General features: G+C 40.2%; 1 protein-coding gene across 8 annotated transcripts in view; it reads left to right on the top strand.

The window, feature by feature from the left end:
* Nucleotides 1-19344, top strand: part of nrxn2a (neurexin 2a) — a 128566-nt gene that overhangs the window by 60457 nt on the left and 48765 nt on the right. For all 8 annotated transcript variants that reach the window (XM_005941410.2, XM_042228326.1, XM_014339765.2 and 5 more), the window contains 4 exons: nucleotides 39-420; nucleotides 1470-1660; nucleotides 1888-2061; nucleotides 5158-5277. In XM_005941410.2, the coding sequence (XP_005941472.1) occupies nucleotides 39-420; nucleotides 1470-1660; nucleotides 1888-2061; nucleotides 5158-5277 (867 nt within the window). The remainder of the gene's footprint in view (nucleotides 1-38; nucleotides 421-1469; nucleotides 1661-1887; nucleotides 2062-5157; nucleotides 5278-19344) is intronic.

Below are 19344 nucleotides of genomic sequence, written 5' to 3'. Positions count from 1 at the left end.
AATGTTTTTCAGTTGAAAAAGAATGCTTTGTTACTTAGGCCACATGACCGGCGCCCACACCCGCCTGGAGTTCAACAACATCGAGACGGGGATCATGAGCGAGCGCCGTTTCATCTCTGTGGTGCCTTCCAACTTCATCGGACATTTGCAAGCCCTCTCCTTCAATGGGATGCTCTATTTGGACCAGTGCAAGAATGGAGACATCTCCTACTGCGAGCTGAATGCTCGGTTTGGCATGAGGCACATTGTTGCCAATCCTGTAACTTTCCTAACGCAGGCCAGCTACTTGGCTTTTTCCACTCTACAGGCCTACGCCTCCATGCACCTCTTCTTTCAGTTCAAGACCACTAGCCCTGACGGGCTGATCCTTTACAACTCAGGAGATGGAAGTGACTTCATTGTGGTGGAGCTAGTCAAAGGGTAAGTACTAGCGTCTAATATACATGTGTGATGAAGAAATCTGAAAAAGGGGTTTATTTTTTCATTCACTGTATTCCAACCAAACAGTATTTGTCTTGGAAAAATAAAGCACGAACGGGAGCTTTTCTTATTTCCTGGCCTCGAAATTACCTAATCATAATTCATATCTTGAATCCATCACCCCGCAGCACTGCAGAGAGATACCAAATGGCTTTAAAATCATTTGTTCATTATAAATAATTCTGTTAAAGGGAGTCGAGCACAGAGAGGCAGCGCAAGTTCAAAAAAGTCACACTCGTTCCCGTACTCAAGCACATTTTGGCACTTTGACACCATCTCAAATACGTTTCAAATGTTTTATTCATCGTAAATAATTTTTGTTGCAGAGAGAATCGCAGAGAAAGGTCGTTAAAACAGAGCAAGCAAAGCAACAATTGTATCTTCCCACTGTCAGACCTTGCACAGACTTTCTTCCCAGTAAGCAATTAGTCAGCGGGAAGCCTTGTTCAGCTCTGGAGCCTGCAGCAGAAGCTCAGGCAGACAACACAGACAAAAAAAATGGTTTCCAACACTTCTGTCATAGTTTTCCGGCTGCTCGGTGTTATGTGTGAAGTGTAGCAGCTTATTCATGGATATTGCTTTACTTTGATTTAAGCAAGATGTCGTTTTTGACAGTATGTTAAATGATAAAATTTAATGTCAACATATTGGTGTGCCTAAAGCATTACCTTCTGTGTTTACATAAATTCACTGTTATTTGTTTGAACATAAACAAAATGCTTGAATATGTTCGAGTAGTTTGAGGCCCGGCAGAAATAGAACCACAAAACAGATTGGTAGACAGAAGTGTGCACAGCTGCATCGCCACGCATGACACTGGAGTAATTTGAACCACGCTTTAATCGTATAAAAGTCACGCACACGGGCGGTTTTTACTTATCCGCTTGCTACGTAAAGGTGGTATTGCTGAGTTGCTGGTGGCATGTGGCATGTGAAGAAATAATTATAGATAGGAAATGGCGTTTGTAAACATTTGTGTTGTCGTGCAGGTACATCCATTATGTTTTTGACTTGGGAAATGGGCCGTCACTAATGAAGGGAAACTCTGACAAGCCACTAAATGACAACCAGTGGCACAATGTGATGATTTCCCGTGACAGCAACAATGTGCACATCCTCAAGATTGATTCCCGCACTGTCACCCAGCACTCCAATGGAGCCCGCAACCTGGATTTGAAAGGTATTACTAAAGATATAGTTGGTACTTGTGGCAGAAACTAATGCTTAATAGTCAATTTTGTTGACATTTGCTCTGAAGAAAACACTATATTGCAAAATTTAAAGTGTGTACATATGTAAAACGTGCTGTTTTTCGGAGTGGTTCAGTGCATGCACTAGCAAGCACTTGGATACTGAAAATGTTTTTTCTGGCAAAATTTCCTCCTGATCAATTCCTCTATCTTAAAGGGGAGCTGTACATTGGAGGTGTTGGGAAGAGCATGTACAGCAGCTTGCCCAGGCTAATAGCATCCCGGGAAGGATACAAGGGCTGCCTGGCATCTGTGGACTTGAATGGAAGACTCCCTGACCTCCTAGCAGATGCCCTACACAAAGTGGGGGAGGTGGAGCACGGCTGTGGAGGTGAGGACATGTGAAACACCTGTGAATCATTCGGTGTTCTGATTTCATTGTACTTCACAGGTGGTACTCCTGAAAAGAGGGGAGCAGGTAGCTGAAAATTAATCACACATCATTTGTTAGGGCCTGAAACATCTTCGTTGTTCTGTGTATTATTATTTCCTTTCAACCTAATCTAACGTGCAATACTGTCATGCAGCAGTAAAGACATTCAGCTGCTTTTATGGACCTCTAACAAGAAAACACTCAACAGATTGGACAGTTCTGCCAAGGCTAAATAGTCACAAAAAATCTCAAATAAGGTGGCCATTACTTAACAAAGGCCGACCTGGATGTGACAGAATAGATGTATGCTGTATACGTACTTGAACTGGTGGTGACGCTTGGAGAAGGTCAGACATTTTTCTCTGTCAGTTTTGCACCATTTATTAGTTACCGGTGAGGAGCTTCAGTTGGTGTAAAATGATTGTGGCCCAGTTGTGAAATAGTTATTATTATTAATCTTCCTCTGATTGGGGGGGGAAAAAAACAGAAAACTCAAAAGTGTCATGTGAACTTGATTCAATACATTTTTGAGTTTTCTCAATTTTTTTGTTATTGACTTTGCTGCTGTGTTAATTTTGGCGGAACATTTTCATTCAGTTTTAGTCTTAATTTTTGAATTTTTGTTTGTATTATTGTGGACTAAATCTAAAGTCGATTAAGTTTCAGTTAGAGTTTGCTGTTGTGAGAGTTGTTCCACACTTGGATCAAATGGATATTATTTACCTGGATCGTTTCCCAACTTCTCCCACATCACACATTGTCTTAAGGGGAGCATTGGATCTCGATTGGATCTCACCTCCCCTGGAAATTTTCATCTCGTTTTTGTTCGTGGGTAAAAGTATCAATCAATTCTGATCCTGAAAAATCACTTGTCATGGTCCTGGGTCACTTGAACAGTGTTTGTGAGATCTTAGACTTTTCAAGTTTTATTTTCTATTTGATATTGGTTTCTTTTTTGTTTATTTTACAATGTTTTTGGCTTTTCCCTAGTCACTGATTTTCTTTAGAATTTAGTTTTCCCTTAGTGTTTCATCCTCTTGTGTCAGTCCAGTCAGTTGCTTTTAGTTTTTCATCCCTTGTCTCATCCTCTGTGGTTTAGTTCAGCTGTGTCTTGTTTTCCCCAGCTGTTTCCACTTCCCTGATTGCCCTTCTGTGCGTAGATATATAATAACGTCTTCGTCAGAGCATCTGTTCCCTTTGCCCAAGTGTCTCTTAGCCCCCTGTGTGTTTTCTAGTAGCTTATAGTTTTCTGTTTTCCCCTTTTTGATTTTGCAAACAGCCAAAAAACCGGTTGCTTTCAGTTCAGTACGGTTCGCTTTCACACATCGGCCTTTGGGTCCTCCTCCACACAGTCTATAGCATCCACTGGTCCATGACAGCAATGTTATTCATGCTGCAATAGCTCTATTTAAGAAACACTGAGAAAAGTGAAGAGGATGAAGCTGATAGTTATCCACAACATTGTTTATTTTGTGAAGCATCGGATGGGTTTGAACAGGTAAAGTACATTCTGTCTGGCCTCAAGTACGACAGGCCTAAGTTAAACATGCATGTGTTTTTCAATGAATTGTTGAATCTAGTTCAGCTCCTAGTGATCTTCAACTGCTCTGATCTTTAGCATTAAGGTTCTCTCAGCCTTTGACGTAAAGATTCAGAAACATTTTCTGTTGTCAGTCCACATGGAGTGCGTGTACTATTGGCTTGTAACAATTCGAAAACTAAAACGCTGGTAAAAGCTGTACTCTCTGCAGATTGTTCACATAAAAAGCCAACTGTGAAAATGCTTGCAATCGTGATTAAGCCATTAGGCCTGCGGTCAAAAGATGGTTTCCTTGTTTTGTTATACCTTCCCTCTACAGTTGGTGAATTGTTATACTCTTAATATCCATATCCAGGGTTTGAACCATTTAAGTACATTTTCAGTGTTACCATTGCGTGTTAAAACTTCAGTTTTAAGTGAACTCTTATACATCTGCTCAGGTTTTACTAACAATTCATTTGGATGGACAGGACTCAGACAACTACCAAGCACATGCACGTGCTTGATGCCGTTATCTACGCAGATGTGGGCAATTCATTTTCCCGAATGGCCACATAAGAAAGTCGGATTGTTGTGAGCGCACCAATAAGCTAATAAAGAGAGAAACTCAATACAGAGCAGAATTCAGTTTGTCGTAGTGGTGCAGCCATCCACAACAGTCCTAGTTTCCCATGTGGATTGCCCTGTGAGAAAATTAATTGCCCATCCTGGATCTAGAGGGTGTCCTCAAGGGAAAATTAGTCTTCTGTATCTGCAACTCAGTAATCCATATCGTACAGCTTTTGTACAGCAACTAGAGTGAAGCTTGTTGGACTTACAGAGTCAGATACATTTGAAAACTTTAACAGATCAGCAGCTGATAGCTATTGTGTGTTATGAACATGATTTTTATGAGTAAGAGTAATTATATTGGACTGACTTTGGTGCTAAAAATGTGGTTTGGTGGTGCAGAAGAATTAAGGCAGTCTCGGCGGTGCAAACACACAGATAAAGTTGATACGCAACATAACCTTTAATTCTTTGTGTTGTTAACTAGATTGTGTGCTTAAGTTAACTAAAATTAAGCACCCTGGATCAGATAAAAAAATATGGATGTTTTATCTAAAATTTCCTTGACTTTAGTCAAAAGTTTACAGTTACATTCACACAGGCTGCCTTGGTGCTCAGTGTTAAGTGGTAACGGTCCTACGCTGACCTACATGTGTAAAAGAGCAATCGGAAAGACATCACAGTCAGCGTGCTGTTGTATACAAGCAAAAAAGATACCCAGTCATGAGCAGATGGCAACAAGGACAAGGATGAGAAGAAAAACGGGCAACGTTTTACTGACAGTATGGCTTTTTTGTAGAGCTATGGCTGCTGCTGTGCAGAAGTGCCCCAAATCAAACTGGCTTACCACAGCTTGTTACTTTTGCTGTATGTTATTTATTCCGGTAGGCTAGAATTGAAGATGTGTGAATAAAATAAGTGGGGGCAGAAAAACAGCTGGTAAATCTGCTGTAAATACCCTGCAGGTCCCAGCACCACCTGCACAGAGGACTCCTGCCACCACCAGGGAGTGTGCCTGCAGCTGTGGGAGGGCTTCTCATGTGACTGCACCATGACCACCTACGGGGGGCCTTTCTGCAGTGACCGTAAGTGCAGCTGTATTATACCTCACAGGGAAAAGTCTGATTGAGATGTTACTGATCAGATCGTAGAGTCAAATAATTGGCCAAAGAAAATGATTTGTTTTCAAAAGAACAGCCAACAGCATTTTTTCATGGAGTCACTGGATTTTAGAGCTTTAAAAAGATTACAGGAAGAAAGAAAAGATGTGCAAAATTCATTAATGAGGATGTTAATTGTGGGATTGCCCTTAATAAAATGAAACCAGCTGCTCTGTAAGGTAGTAGCGGAAACTAAGGATTCATGTCATCACTCCAATAATGATGTAATAATCAAACCTCCATTGTATATTGTAGCTATTTTAAGCGAATAACAATAAGACTCTGTTTTTCCTATTAGTCAAAAACCATGTGAATATGAAAATTTGCAAATATTGTGCCTACATTTGAAAGCATGGTAATATATTACATTTCTAACTCAATGGGCCGATTGTGCTGTAATTGTGCATAACAAAGTCATAGCACCACATTTCAAACTTCTCATCTGATTGCTGCTTTCACTATAAAGGGCCCTCGACATCAAATATAAAAGACCCGACTTTTACCAGGAGCCCCCCCTGATACCCCTCGAGCTCATCGGTCAGGGTGAGTTAGGCTTCATTTGCTGGAGAGGCATTTAGAGTAACAAAGAAACGTCTTTGCGGTAATCATTATCCAAATGTGCTGGTGTGTGTTGTTTAAAGCAAGAAAAGGACAATGTGCTATGAAAGCTGTAGGGCGAGTGTGAGAGGATAATTTGCAATAACACTGAGTGTAAGAAAGCCAAATTTGTAAGGGGAAGCTTCACATTGTAGGAAAACACATCTCATCAATTATCATTATAAACGAATTTCTGTTGGCTGTTTACACTGAGTGTAGCATAAGTGGAGCGCTTAGCTCACTAAATAAGGTGTTTTTTCGAGTAGGTGATTATCCGGCTTTACCTTAATATCATCAAGCAGCCTTCTTCTTTCACTTGTTCCCACAGTTTCTAGTTTTAACAAATACACAGCCAAATGTGCTTCCTGTCATTGCCTACAGATCTGAAAATCAGTAGTTTGTCCACTGTAGGCTTTATGTTTTACATCTAAATGTGCTACGTCACGGATAACTGCGCCGATTTGTGAAAGTTCAAACGATATTGTCATTTTAAATATGAATATAGTCTGTTTGAATACCTGCTACAGCATGTCTTAGTATTACAGATTGATATGCTGGTGCTTTTTAGTGTTTCTGCAGTACCTTCATTTGAACAGGCAGGAATTTGTTGTTCAATAAAGGCTTGAATTGGACCTAATGAAAATACTGATTGCATCAATACCAAAGGTGGTATTGGTATCGGATCGATACTAGTGTGATTGGATCGATACTTTGTTTCTATCCTCTAAGTTCATTATGCAGGCCACTGGATTGTGTTAAATAAATATTTTTTAAATAAAAAAACTATACCTTTACCATGCACTATGTTTTATTTATAGCCTGTAGCAAATGTAAGTGTTTTATAGACAGGCGCATTTACATATACTGCCATTATAAGTTAAAAGGAGTAGTGTTAGTCTTGGTATCAGCAATACTGCTCCTGTATTTACTTGGTAGTGCACAGCATTATTAGCCCTTAATCAAACAACTTAATTTGATACGGCAAGTTAAAAAAATTCTTGCATTTTCCATGTCACATAAATGATTCTAAAGAGTGAGGTTTTTTCTTCTTTTTCTTCCTCCTCCTTCTTTCATCCATTAGAACTGCAGAAATTTGTGTTGATTCCCTTTCCACACAGATAATACTTCTAGTCGGCCGTGGCTTGTCAAAGCAAACAGCATGTCCGCTTACATAAACAACAACAGCAAAAACAAATTGTTGATCTTTATTAACCTTGGAAAGGATTCCAGTCATGAGACATTATGGCAATCGACAAAATGTTCAAAGGACGCATGATAAAACCCCTCCCAGAATCAGATAGAGACCATCTCCAGTGGAATTTCAATATTTTTCTGTAATTGCAGTTTGTCTCATGCACATCACATCATCTGAGCTGGAATTTCAAATGGCTGCCTACGGCTAAATCTTCACACCATCTTTTTCTGAGTGTTGCAGACATGAGTGCATTTACAGCAATATTTGTTAGCCTGCAACAGAGGCAAGCACTCCGTGATCTAGCTGTCGGATGCATCAGTGTGGTTCTGTCAGTGTATTTTGATTTTCAGGACAGAAGCTGCCAACAGAAAATGTTTCAGATCTTTCATTTCTCTATCCCACAAATTTTCTGTGTTCACTTATCTGAAATGTATTCCTGTAATTGTAAAAGGCGTGAAAGAGACACTTTTTAGATAGCGGCAATAATAACATTTTCAGCAACAAAAGGGGGGGAAAAAGAATTTCATTGCAGCGTTTTGGGTTTTCATCTAGCAGTGTTCAGGGAGGGCTCTCAATCATGCGGGTGGTAAATGGCATCGCTGGCCAATATCAAAGGTCAAACCAATACATCAGTCCAACTCGGAGGAAATAACAAGCCTCATACCTCACATTGATCCATCATTGAAGTCATTAAAACTAATGGAAATGTGACTATAATGTGAATACACAAACAAACACGTAGGCAGGACCGTCTTTTGTAATCATCAGTATTAAATGGTAAAGCCTGTCTCATCCAAACCACAATCTGCTGCTTTGTTTATCTCGCCATCATTAAAGCCAGATCTACTCCTCCCACCTTTGTCTGCTGCATCTGTGCACCAGCGCAGAAGGTCAGCTATATATTCCAAGAAACAACCATTAAAGAGAAAGACGACTGGTGTGCTTTACTGATCAGATTTGTTTTTTTTGTTTTTTTTTCCAAGAGGGGATTCATAAGAAACAAAGTTGGAGAAGTCTGGAGGCTTGTCAGACAACTCATTTTTTCTCAGTTAGCTTGTGCCTCAGTACATTGATATTCATATAAAGCGAGCAATTTACCAAGTCTGCTATAAACATCTGGGCTAATTATCTCTAGGTCATTGTTTTATCACCAAAATCACTTAGAATGATGCACTGCGCTCAATTTTTAACGTTTCTTTCTGTAAACATATGGAGTCTGTAATTATTGGTTAACCTCTGCAGTGGCAGATAATTGTTTTGGCATATTCATTACGTGTGTGTGTGTGTGTGTGTGTGTGGAGACAGAGTGCATGGAAACATGTACTCTATGTGAGCATTTTCAACTTGTGCTAATGTCAAGTAAAATTCAGTAAAAATTTCTGTCATAACAACCACAGTCTAAACATTGTATTTAAACTTTATTTAAAAAAAAAGAAAACACAGTAAAAAAAAAAAAGGCGTGACATTAATAATACAATGTTCAATTGCTCAATGGACAACCGTTTATTTTAACTAAACGTGACTCTTCCCCCATGTTCTTCTCTAATCTTCTGTGTCCTCCCACCTCGTCAAACTCTGCCAGCCGACGTACAGTAAGCCTCCCGCACACTGAACTAGCACATGAAATTCCACCTGACATGGCTTTACATAACCATAGCATTAGCAGATTGGAGCCCACCTTTGGGTTAATTTGTAAATCAGCATTTCGCTGGAATTGTTTGATTCCTGTGGATAAAAGGCAGACAGTAAACAGAGTTTCCAGGCATGTAGGCAAGTTACAGTAGACAGCATGTCCTGTTGCACGTGCCTTGTTAGCAAGCATTATCTTTAGCTTTTACTTTCTAACAAGATATAATGAATTCAATCAAAATTGCAAAACTGGAAGACTTATTAAAAGATTTGAAATAGACCAAATGCAACTTTTATGACATTTAAAAAAAACTGTTAATTAGTTTTACGTACAAATTCATCGTCTGAAAAACCAGTGGTTATTTTTATATAATTATATTTCAAGTGTTTATGTAAAGAGTGAAAAAGGGGGACATGTCATCTTTTATAATGCACTCTAAAGAGCAGAAAAACTGGAAGTTTCACTGCTCAGTCAAATCCTATTTTCCCTTTGACCTTCATTTCAGGTGGAGTCATTCTCGATTATGAGTGTGTCCCAAAGGCCACAAGGATAATCCAGGATAGAGGTTCAGACTTAATCTTGCACTCCGGGACAGAGGCTCAAGAAAACATATTGCTGTTCATAACTTGGTGACCTATAAGGAATAGACTTTTGAGACACTACAAAATCTGGACTATTTAAACTGTTAGCAGTCGGACGTACCGCCCACGGGACATTGGATGGTTTAGGGGACTAATAGGACTGCTAAGGGGTTAAAGTCAGTGGTTTGGACTAGCTTGGGATCCATCACCATACTGTATCTCTTGGAAACCTGACCTCTGTGCCTTTCGTCCCTTCTGTGAGAAACATAAACATTATAAAGCTGACATATTAATCAGGCTGCAATTTAAAAATCCAGAGCTTTCATTTATACATTACTTGTTTGAAAGGCCTTAGTAATTACAGTATAATTCATTCACTTTAGTCTTGAACTCTAAAGTGAAATTGACTGTGCTCGCTTTCTGTAAAAAGATGGGTAGTTGTGTATACTTCACTTCAATTTAAGTCAGATTAAAAGAGACTATATTGTGTTTAACAGAGATACACCATTGAATTCACAGTTCCAACTACTCAGACCAATCAGATTCAGTGGCGTTTATGCAGACATTAATTAGATGTTGTAAAACCAGGATGGGATTAAAATAAATAAATGTTATTTTTCAAGCCAACCACCGTCATATAACATTACGTGCTGGGACAGAGCGGTCCTGTATGATTGATGAATCTGCTTGAATGCAGAAGTTTGTGAAAGAAGTCCTTCTGCAGTTACCTTGAGTGGTTCAAGTCCAAGTTCAGTTACATCATGACCATTGTACAACATCTTGCAGTTGCCAGCTGCATACAGAAATTAATAATAGCTAATGCATTGCTGAAAACACGTCTCTGTCCTTGGGACAGATGTCTGTTCATGCAAGGTTTTACTCCTTGTTTCTTATTTCACCTTAATACTCATTCTGATAGATGGCTGTGTGTGGGGAGAACACGCAGACTTGTCACGTAAAGGCCTGACGGTGGATTCAATTCAAATATTTCAGCTATAGGATTTTAGAATTATTAAGGGACTGAATTAAATTTGACTTCCTACACAAAAAACAAAGCATGCCTGATTTAACTGGACCACAATTCAGTTCCTTGAAGGTCGTCTCCTCGTGCACGTTTTCAAGCACAGCTGTGATTTTTAGATCATCCTGGAAGTTGTGTTTAACCACTTGCATTAGTCACCTGCGATTTCGTCATGGAAGTCAAACTTCCACAGAGAGCAAAACATCTGTGTCAAGCTGACCCAGCTTTTTTGTTGATGATCATCACTGTAGAGGAAAGCTGGACCCTGGCTATGTCCCAGTGACATACAGCAGCCTTAGCTGAAAGAGTCTAGTATCCAAACATAAAGGTGTTTTGTTGTAATGTCCTACAGCCTATAAGGGAGAACATTTGGCACAAACCACCTGGACTGTTTTGTTTATCATCATGTGCCAGCACATAGCGCTCTCAAAGGGAAGGTGGTTTTTTTTAGCCACACGAAGAAAATCTTCCCTTATTACCCACCCTACTCAGCCAATTTGTGTCGCTACCACTTTGTATTATTCTTCAAAATGAAATTCAAATCGAGGGGTTTTGTTTGACACCACAGATCTAAGACGCACCGCAAACCAACACATGAAGTACTTTCTATTTGTGGATTAGAATGAGAAAAATACTTGTATTATCAATTTTTTATAATGAATGAATGTTTGTGATTAGATTTCTCTATGGGCTGTTTCAGTTGGTCAATTCATGATCATTTTAGCATATTATAAATTTCTATTAACTTTTACCATATAGAAATTATGCACACTTAACCACTGTCTTTAGATGCCCTTTATTAGCAGACACCTGCCTTTGTTGGCTCTAGAGTCTCTATTATAAAATATCATTCCTGACAGATCTCTGCCCTGTGTGAGTCATGTCTAAATCCTGGGCCTCAGACTGCTGGCATAGCTCCCTGCAGCTATATTAAAGAGGTAGAAAAGCTTAAACAGAGTGTAATTGACTGGCAGAGCTTACAGGGTCATAAAGGTTCACCTGTGATTTACAGGAAGCACTTCTTTAATCTTTGTAATTCTTTAAATATTTCCTCCTCCAGTGAAATACACCAAAGGTCAATGTCTGACCACTCAGGGCATTTTTACAGCTTTGTAGCCTTTTAGGCATAACTGCAAAACTTTTGACATTTACATAGATGTGAAAAGAAGTCAAGCACCTGAGGGAGTAATGCCCCCTTTAACTGATTTTGGCTTATGTCCTTGCAGTTTCTCACATTAAAAATATCTTTGTTGTCTTCTGTGTTATACTTCAGTGATTTTCTCTCAAGGGCAACAATATGTCACAGGCATGTTTTTGCAAATAGAAAAAAACCCCACTTATAAGTATGATTAATTGCTAATCGGTCCGTCTTCCGATTTGTGCCAGTGTTGCCATTATTTTGAAAATAGCTGCTCGGTGAATAAATAGATAAAATTTTCACTCTAATCAGCGATGCTTGATAGTGCACTATGTTAAGGCTCATAGTGACAGCGACACTGTGACTCACACTGTTTAATAAGCTGTCAACAAACTAAAGCAACTACATGTGTGCATGTGAAAAATGTCTTATCTTTGTATATGGGACACCAAGGGGTTAGCCTGTTTCTTCCAATTTACTAAACTGAGACCGTCATATTTACCATTTCTGTGTGGTATTTTAACTTTTCAAACACCAAACAGGCTCAGGGGACAACAAATCAGATCTGATCCGTTTGAAATGTCCTTTACCTCAAATGTCAGAGGATGGCATTAAAAGAGCTATAAAAGGACTAAATGAAATAAAATATAAAGTGAAGCCTCATGAAAAACGGACTTTTCACATCTAATCTGCTAAATAGTTTAACAACCAGACAAATACATCTAAAAAGTCCCCTTAGCCTGAACTTTTCACCTAATGGCATTGCTTTTCCTTCTTTCCTTTCCTTCATTTGCTTCCTTCCTTACTTATTGAAATTGTGTCTTGAAATGTTTGCACTTTTCAATAGTCATGAAATTATAAATTATTTTAGTATTTTTTTTCTTGTGTTTTATCTTTTAAAACACATATTCACTTATATTTTTTCACACACTTGGTAATACAGTATTCAAGTGTTGCTATTGCCAGAAGGTTGCTATAAGACACCTACAAGCTGTTTGCTAACCAGAGTTAAAAAATAAAAACAAAATTAAAAGAACTCGTCAGGGTCATGGTACTGTGCTGACACTAGACAAGGCTTTGCAGAGCTGGTGTCATAATATGTAGAAAAATATGTAGAACAGATGCTAAAGGAGGCTAGCTTTTTGAAGTTTCAGCTTTTGTTTGTCCTTAAACTTTTAATAGATAATAGACCAAGAAATTCTTTGTAGTGAAGAAATTCACACTTTTTCTTCTTCATGAACTTCACTGTGATTCGATTTCCTATTCAAGCTAACTTTTTCACCAACTGCCATTTAGCAGCACAGAGATTAACCTCCATTGTCTTATTGAAGGACTGCATGACAATCCTCTTTGTATCACCTAAGAGGTCCATGAATGGACACAAAGGTGGGACCATAAGTCCAACTTTAGTAAGGTCCCAGTGACATGGATCTAGAACTTTTGGCAGATTGCTGCAGTTGCCCGCAGTATGCATAGAAGACACCAGTTTGCCTGCAAAACCAACAACTTGAGAAAGTGCAACACAAACCAGAAACGTAGAGTGTTCACGAGTAAAAAGTGGGCTTTACCTCTGCAGCCAACATGGTTGCAGGTTTTCAACTTTTATTCTACTCCTCAGCGGGTGTTTACAGGCAAGTTGGTGTCTCCCATGCAAGCTGCAGCCAACCAGGGCAACCTTCAATCGACCAAAGCAGTCACATTGAGGTTTTTGGTGGAGGACCATCTTTGTGACTAATTTCACGTAACCAGCAGCCATGTTGGAGAATGCACATTTTTCACTAGCAAACAGAGATTACCAAGGGGTCTGAAGTCTTTGATCCAAAGGTTTGTGTGACAGGGTACAAACTCCTCAAACAGAGAAACATGTGCTGTTCAGTGTGATTAGGCACTACTGTACAAATATAGAAATTATGCAAAGACTATAATACCCATAAAACCGTCAGTCAAAACAAAAGTAAAAAAAAAAAAGTCAAAGTCAAATAGCTGTTCCCAGGACTGCGCTCTTCTGGACAGAGATCTCCGATGTTATTCCCGGGATCTGCTGGAGCCACTCGCCTAGCTTGGGAGTCACCGCACCTAGTGCTCCGATTACCACGTGGGACCACCGTTACCTTCACCCTCCACATCCTCTCGAGCTCTTCTCTGAGCCCTTGGTATTTCTTCCACTTCTATATTATATATACTATATATATATATATATCCATCCATCAATCAATCCATGATAGATAGATAGATAGATAGATATGTTAGTATTGGAAAACAATGACGTCGAGTTTCAGTTTCTACTTTTAGCTCCACTGACATCAAACAATGTTCTAAGAAAAACTATTAGAGAGCTGGAAACCATTCACAACACCAAGTATTACTAATAAAGTGCTCAGAAAATCACTCGCTGCAAACACTACCCATTACTCTCTGATTGCCAGCTTCTCTCTCCCCAGTGTTTGTCATTCAGGTAGCAATGTTCTCAACTGTTGACGCCCTTCCAGACAGAAGACTGTGATTTTATGGATTGCTGTTCAGCTGGGAACGCTTAAAGTGCTCACAATTTCATGTTTCTTAGTACATTGGCGTTTCTCTAGATTAGTGTAATATTGAATTGCACAACACATGAACACACTTAAATTGATTTTTTTTGTTTTTTTGTTTTTTTTTCCATGTACCTTTAGACATTTACTTTGAGAGTTTAAATGATTTTGCAATTTTGACTACCCTCAAAAGTAGAAAAGAAATGAAGCACAGTCACACCCAAGATTTCAGCCACTGTATTGTCATTATAGATGGCCTGTCTCTCTATTTTTTTATTGTTTTTTGTGTGTTTTTTGTCATTGAGATTAAACCTCTAAGCATGGTGCTTAATGCTCTTCTAAAAGCAAAGTAGGTGTTGATTCCCAGTGGGATCAATAGCACTAGTAGCCCATTCACATAACTCTGAGTGATTTATTTCCATCTTGTATAAAACATTGTGAGCTAGGAAGTGCGACCTGACCAGTCAGCCAGTGAAATCTGCTCCCTTAGAGACGCTGCTTTTCTGTCTTTAGATTGTGGTGATAATGTTGCGTTGATTGTGACCAATCAGTGGTTTCTGGTGCACCTACCAGGGTGTTTATCAGAAATTAATCATTTGCAAATGTGCCACATTCAATTATTACTGAACAACAATAATCTAAAGGGCAGACACAGTCTGACATCTTTGAATTAAAACTGCATAGAAAACAAATAAAGCTACTGTTGTTTTTTTTGTTTTTGCTCTGTTTTTTCCACGTTGCTCTAGAAGTTTTGACATTTTTTGGAAATGTAAAATGTAAAAAATGAACATGGTGAACTTTGACCACCAACAACACATTCATGAAGTTGTACACAGGAATCTATACTGTGCATCTTTGCACATTGTAATGGTGTCAATAATTGATATTTGTTAATGTTTTTAATCATAAGAAGTTGAGTATCATATACTTTATGCTTTTACCTCAGTATATCTATAGTATATCTATAAAAAGATATCATTAGTAATGACACTTTTTGGGTGTATATAAGGCCCAAATATAAGGCATTTGTTAAACATTTTAAGGTGTAGCTCTGGGCATAGCAGCTTCTGCCTATGGACCAGTAGGTCCAATAATTTGGTCCGGACTGAAATATTCTGAAACTGTTAAATGGATTTACATAAAATTTACATTCATAGTCAACTTCAGTGGTGGCTTGACTTTGATCATTCATGAGGTCAAAATATCTATTTAACCATTTCTTTGCTCCAGCACTTAATCCGTCTTATATCTTGGTTCTCGTTAAATAATTCAATCACAGGCTGACATAGCAGCTAGTGAGGCTTTATACTTGGAGATTTTACATGCTCAGCGTGGAGACTGAAGAGCATTAAGGCAGGTATTTACACTGTTCGCAGTGTAAATACCTGCCTTAGTGCTCTCATTAGCCTCAAGAATTTACATCATCAGCAATCAGTAATTCTTTCTTCAAAAATAATCCAACTCACCATTTAAAGCAACTAGACATTGCTTCTCTGACCCCTTGCAACCTCTGGGTAACGTGTCACGGATCAGGATAATTTAATGCAAGCTGATAGCTCATTAGAATGCAAACAGAAACAGGCTGTGCTAAGCTATGTTTGACAGATTGGAAAATACAAGCCACACTGCCAGTTTCGCTCAGATATGCGACAGGTTATTTCATGATTAGTCATGGTCTCTTATGACTCACCCTGCAAACACTGACTGCTGGAGAGGGAGTTCAATCTTCTGCCAATGTCACACTGACTAACAGAGTTAGGAGAAATATCCAAACCTCTATAACACACACTTCACTCACTCTGTCTACCAAGGAGTTCAAACCACAGTTACATTGTCTGTATTTGGAAGTGACGCGAAGCAATCTAGCGTCGCTACGGCGCCATTGTTTGGACTCACAACAACAAGTGGCCCTTCTTGCGTGAGTTGTATTTTCATACCTTTTATGAGTTTTAATGGAGTTTTCTCAGTGTCCTGTGCTAGTGTTTGTGCTTTATACGAGCTTGTTTGGAATTTCACCATAGCATATATAAAATGCAGTTTTGCGAAACATTACTTTTAAAAGTAACTTGATGATTACTCCTACATTATTGTTGCATTACAGCATTACCTACCAAGAGACGTAACTCATAGTACTTTTTTCATTACATCCCTACAAAATTTAACTTGTGCATGTTGATTATGATATACAGAGTGAGTAGCCTACTGTACACTGATGCGCACTGATTATACTTCACTGCAATCTGAGTTTATGCTACATCTTCTCCAACACATAACCAGAAACAAGCTTGGCAATTCATTATCCATCAGAGCAGCCCACCAGTGTGTCGAAGCTGCACTTAGTTTTCTGTTCTTTCTTAAATATATGCAGTGGAGCTCCTTAGTGGCTGACAGACACTGATTATCAACTCAGCACAAAATAATGCAAATACTTCTGCAATGTAATGGCCTTTCAGTCATTTTGAAAGCTGACCTTAGCATGCTAAGCTGTCACAGCCGTACAACCGGATACACTGTGCTATAGCAAAGAGTCAGAGGGAGACTGAAGTATTGTGAATGTATCAGGGATTTTCTTTTCTTCTTCTTCTTTTGCGACAGGAAAAATGCAGCAACATTTTAACAGCAATGGATGGCTTACTTGAAAAAGTAACAACAACAAAAGTTATAGAGTAAATAGTAATTAGGGTTGTCAAAGAAATCAACACTCATCAGAAAAGTGTTTACCAGTCTAAAAATGAAATAAGATGATGCTCATGATATCATATTCGTTTTTTAAATGAAGATGACTGTTTGAGTCACTGTCCCAACTCAGGCAAAATCGCTGATATAGGAGTTGAAAAAGTAGAAACCTGAAGGAAAGAAATCTTTTTCAAGTTTTTCAAAGTTTGCATCATCTCCCTCTGTATAATCTGGAAATTTCTGATCTTCTGCACTGATGTATGCTTTGACATGGGTCATGTCTTCAATCCAGCCATGCCAACAATGCAACCTGCACGTGGTTACAAAAACTGAAAGCCACAACCAGTTTAGCAAGACCAGCATTGTTTTTCGCATGCACCGTAGTTCCCGAGAACAAGAACAGTGGATGTAAAAAGCCAGACTTCTTGCAGCAATAGAAGATGCCCACTGCTGGGCATTTTTTTTTGTGTGTGTCCTGTTTGGATCTTTAGCCATCAGAATTGTTGTCTTAAGGCCAAGAAAGATGCCAAGCGATTTATTTTACCAAGTGGATCATCATGACCTTGCCATATTGGTCCATTTGATTGACCTTTATTATAATTATGTATTTATTTTATTTTATCGGTTGCTACAAACGGGACAGACATGACTGGGGGATAGGACAGGGAGAAAGAATGAAAGAAAGAGAGGGAGAGAAAGAAAAACAGAGGGGAGAAGAGACGGTGAGAAAGGGGGGAAGAAAGAAAGAAAAACAAACAAAACACCTGGATCACCTGTATGGAGAAAAAAAAACAGAAGAGAAAAGAACAAAAAAAAGAGCAACATAATAAATACAGCACCATCACAATAAACTAGCTAGCAGTAGATAACAGTAGATACTGAATATTAAACGATATTGTGCAGCACGCAAGATAGACAGCGCACAATGTGCTTTGAGGCAGCAGCCAAGAAAGGTGTAGTCCGCGTCTGTGAACACCTGTGTGCACACCTGTGTGGATCAGCATGCTTGTATTCCAAAGGTTTCTCCATGTAACGATCTGCTAGGGAGTGTGGGGAGCCACAGCCCCGTCCACCAGGGTATGAAGCAGGTATGGAGGAGATCCAGGCCCCAGAATCCAGAGGCCCCAGAGTACAAGGACCCGAGGAGGACCACCAAAAGGGGGGGAACCGTGCCACCCTCCTGGGAAGAGCTGAGTAGAGCCCCAAACGAGAGGTCACCCAGCAGCTACGGAGCAGAGGCCAGAGGGGGTTGCAGTGGCGTGCCCGTGGGCTCTGCCGGCAGCCAGCTGTGCCAGAGAGGACCGAGCTTCAGGCCCAGAGGCCAGAGGCCTGAGGGCATCCCACCCCCCGGAAAGGGGCCCAGCCGGGCCACAGGCGCCAGGCCCCGCCAATCGGCCACCAGGAGTGAGCCGGTACATACATGAGCGCCCAGCCCCAGTCGACAAGAACCACCAACACACCAACGTCTGAGGGCATCAGCCACTGGCAGGAGTGTGGTGAGGGGAGATAGGCCTCCGTACTTAGGAGGGCCTGAGATGTACCCAGAGAGGTTGAGTCTAAGACCCAACCTGACATATAGGCTGTATCCCAATTCAGGGTCTGCAGCCTTAAAGGCCGCATTTCAAGGCCGATTACGTCACAGCGGCGCGCCGAAGGCTGTCCCAATTCAAAGGCTGCTCGAAATGCGGCCCTCAAATGCGTCCTTCATTTCCCTGAATTTTAAGGCTGTGGCAGTGTAGACTTCGTGGCCCAACATATCCCAGAATGCATAGCGCGGCGGTGGGTGTGGATAATTTTGCCGAAAAAAAACGGCGGATGAGGGGCGCCGAAGAGTAAACTTTAAGTAAGTACTGAATATTATGTCACTTATTTATGTGCAAATGTTTAATAACGAAGAACATTAAAACATTACTGTTGGCCACATGTCGGCAAAGTTATGTGACATTAGTGACGTTTGTACTAACTTGGTTTTAAAGCCTTTACTTTAAAATATACGCCGTTCAATAGCTGAGCTTAATCTTACAGAGAATGATCAAAGCTCATGTAGAAAGAAACAAACAAATGAACAAAAGATTTTCTCCTTCATTTCTGTCAAACAAAGCTGTATGACACGTTTCCAGCTGTTAGTATCATGGTTGCTAGGCAACCTGGGCAGCGCAACGGAGGCTAGACCGTCCCATTTCACAAGCCTCGCACTTCCGGCCTTAGCGGTCTTTGAGTACGCGGCCCTTGAGGATCGTTGAGGCTGCGTACTTTAAGGCTGCAGACCCTGAATTGGGATACAGCCATAGACACAGACGAACAGGCGCACGCGGACACAACTGCATTCCCAGCCCCATATACACAACCAAATACTCGGCACTCACCCAACGTGTAGACAGACACAAATAGACACTGCACAGACAGTCACACTCCCCAAACATACTCTATATCCCAGGTCCAGGTACCCCCGCCCCCAGAGGGGCAAGCCGCACCTAGACCCAGGAGATGTAACCCTTCTCTCTGGGGTGGAGGCAAGCGGACCACCTCCTTATCTGCAGTAGCAGGGAGGCCCCGCATCCCAGACCCCAGTCTGACGGCCAGCACCTCCTCCCAGCCCCCCAGCCCTGACGGCTAACAGAACCGG

This window comes from Haplochromis burtoni, unplaced genomic scaffold (genome assembly GCF_018398535.1).
Source record: "Haplochromis burtoni strain Fernald_Lab_line unplaced genomic scaffold, NCSU_Asbu1 Contig_318, whole genome shotgun sequence".
Taxonomy (NCBI): domain Eukaryota; kingdom Metazoa; phylum Chordata; class Actinopteri; order Cichliformes; family Cichlidae; genus Haplochromis; species Haplochromis burtoni.
This window is presented reverse-complemented; position numbering and strand designations above follow the sequence as displayed.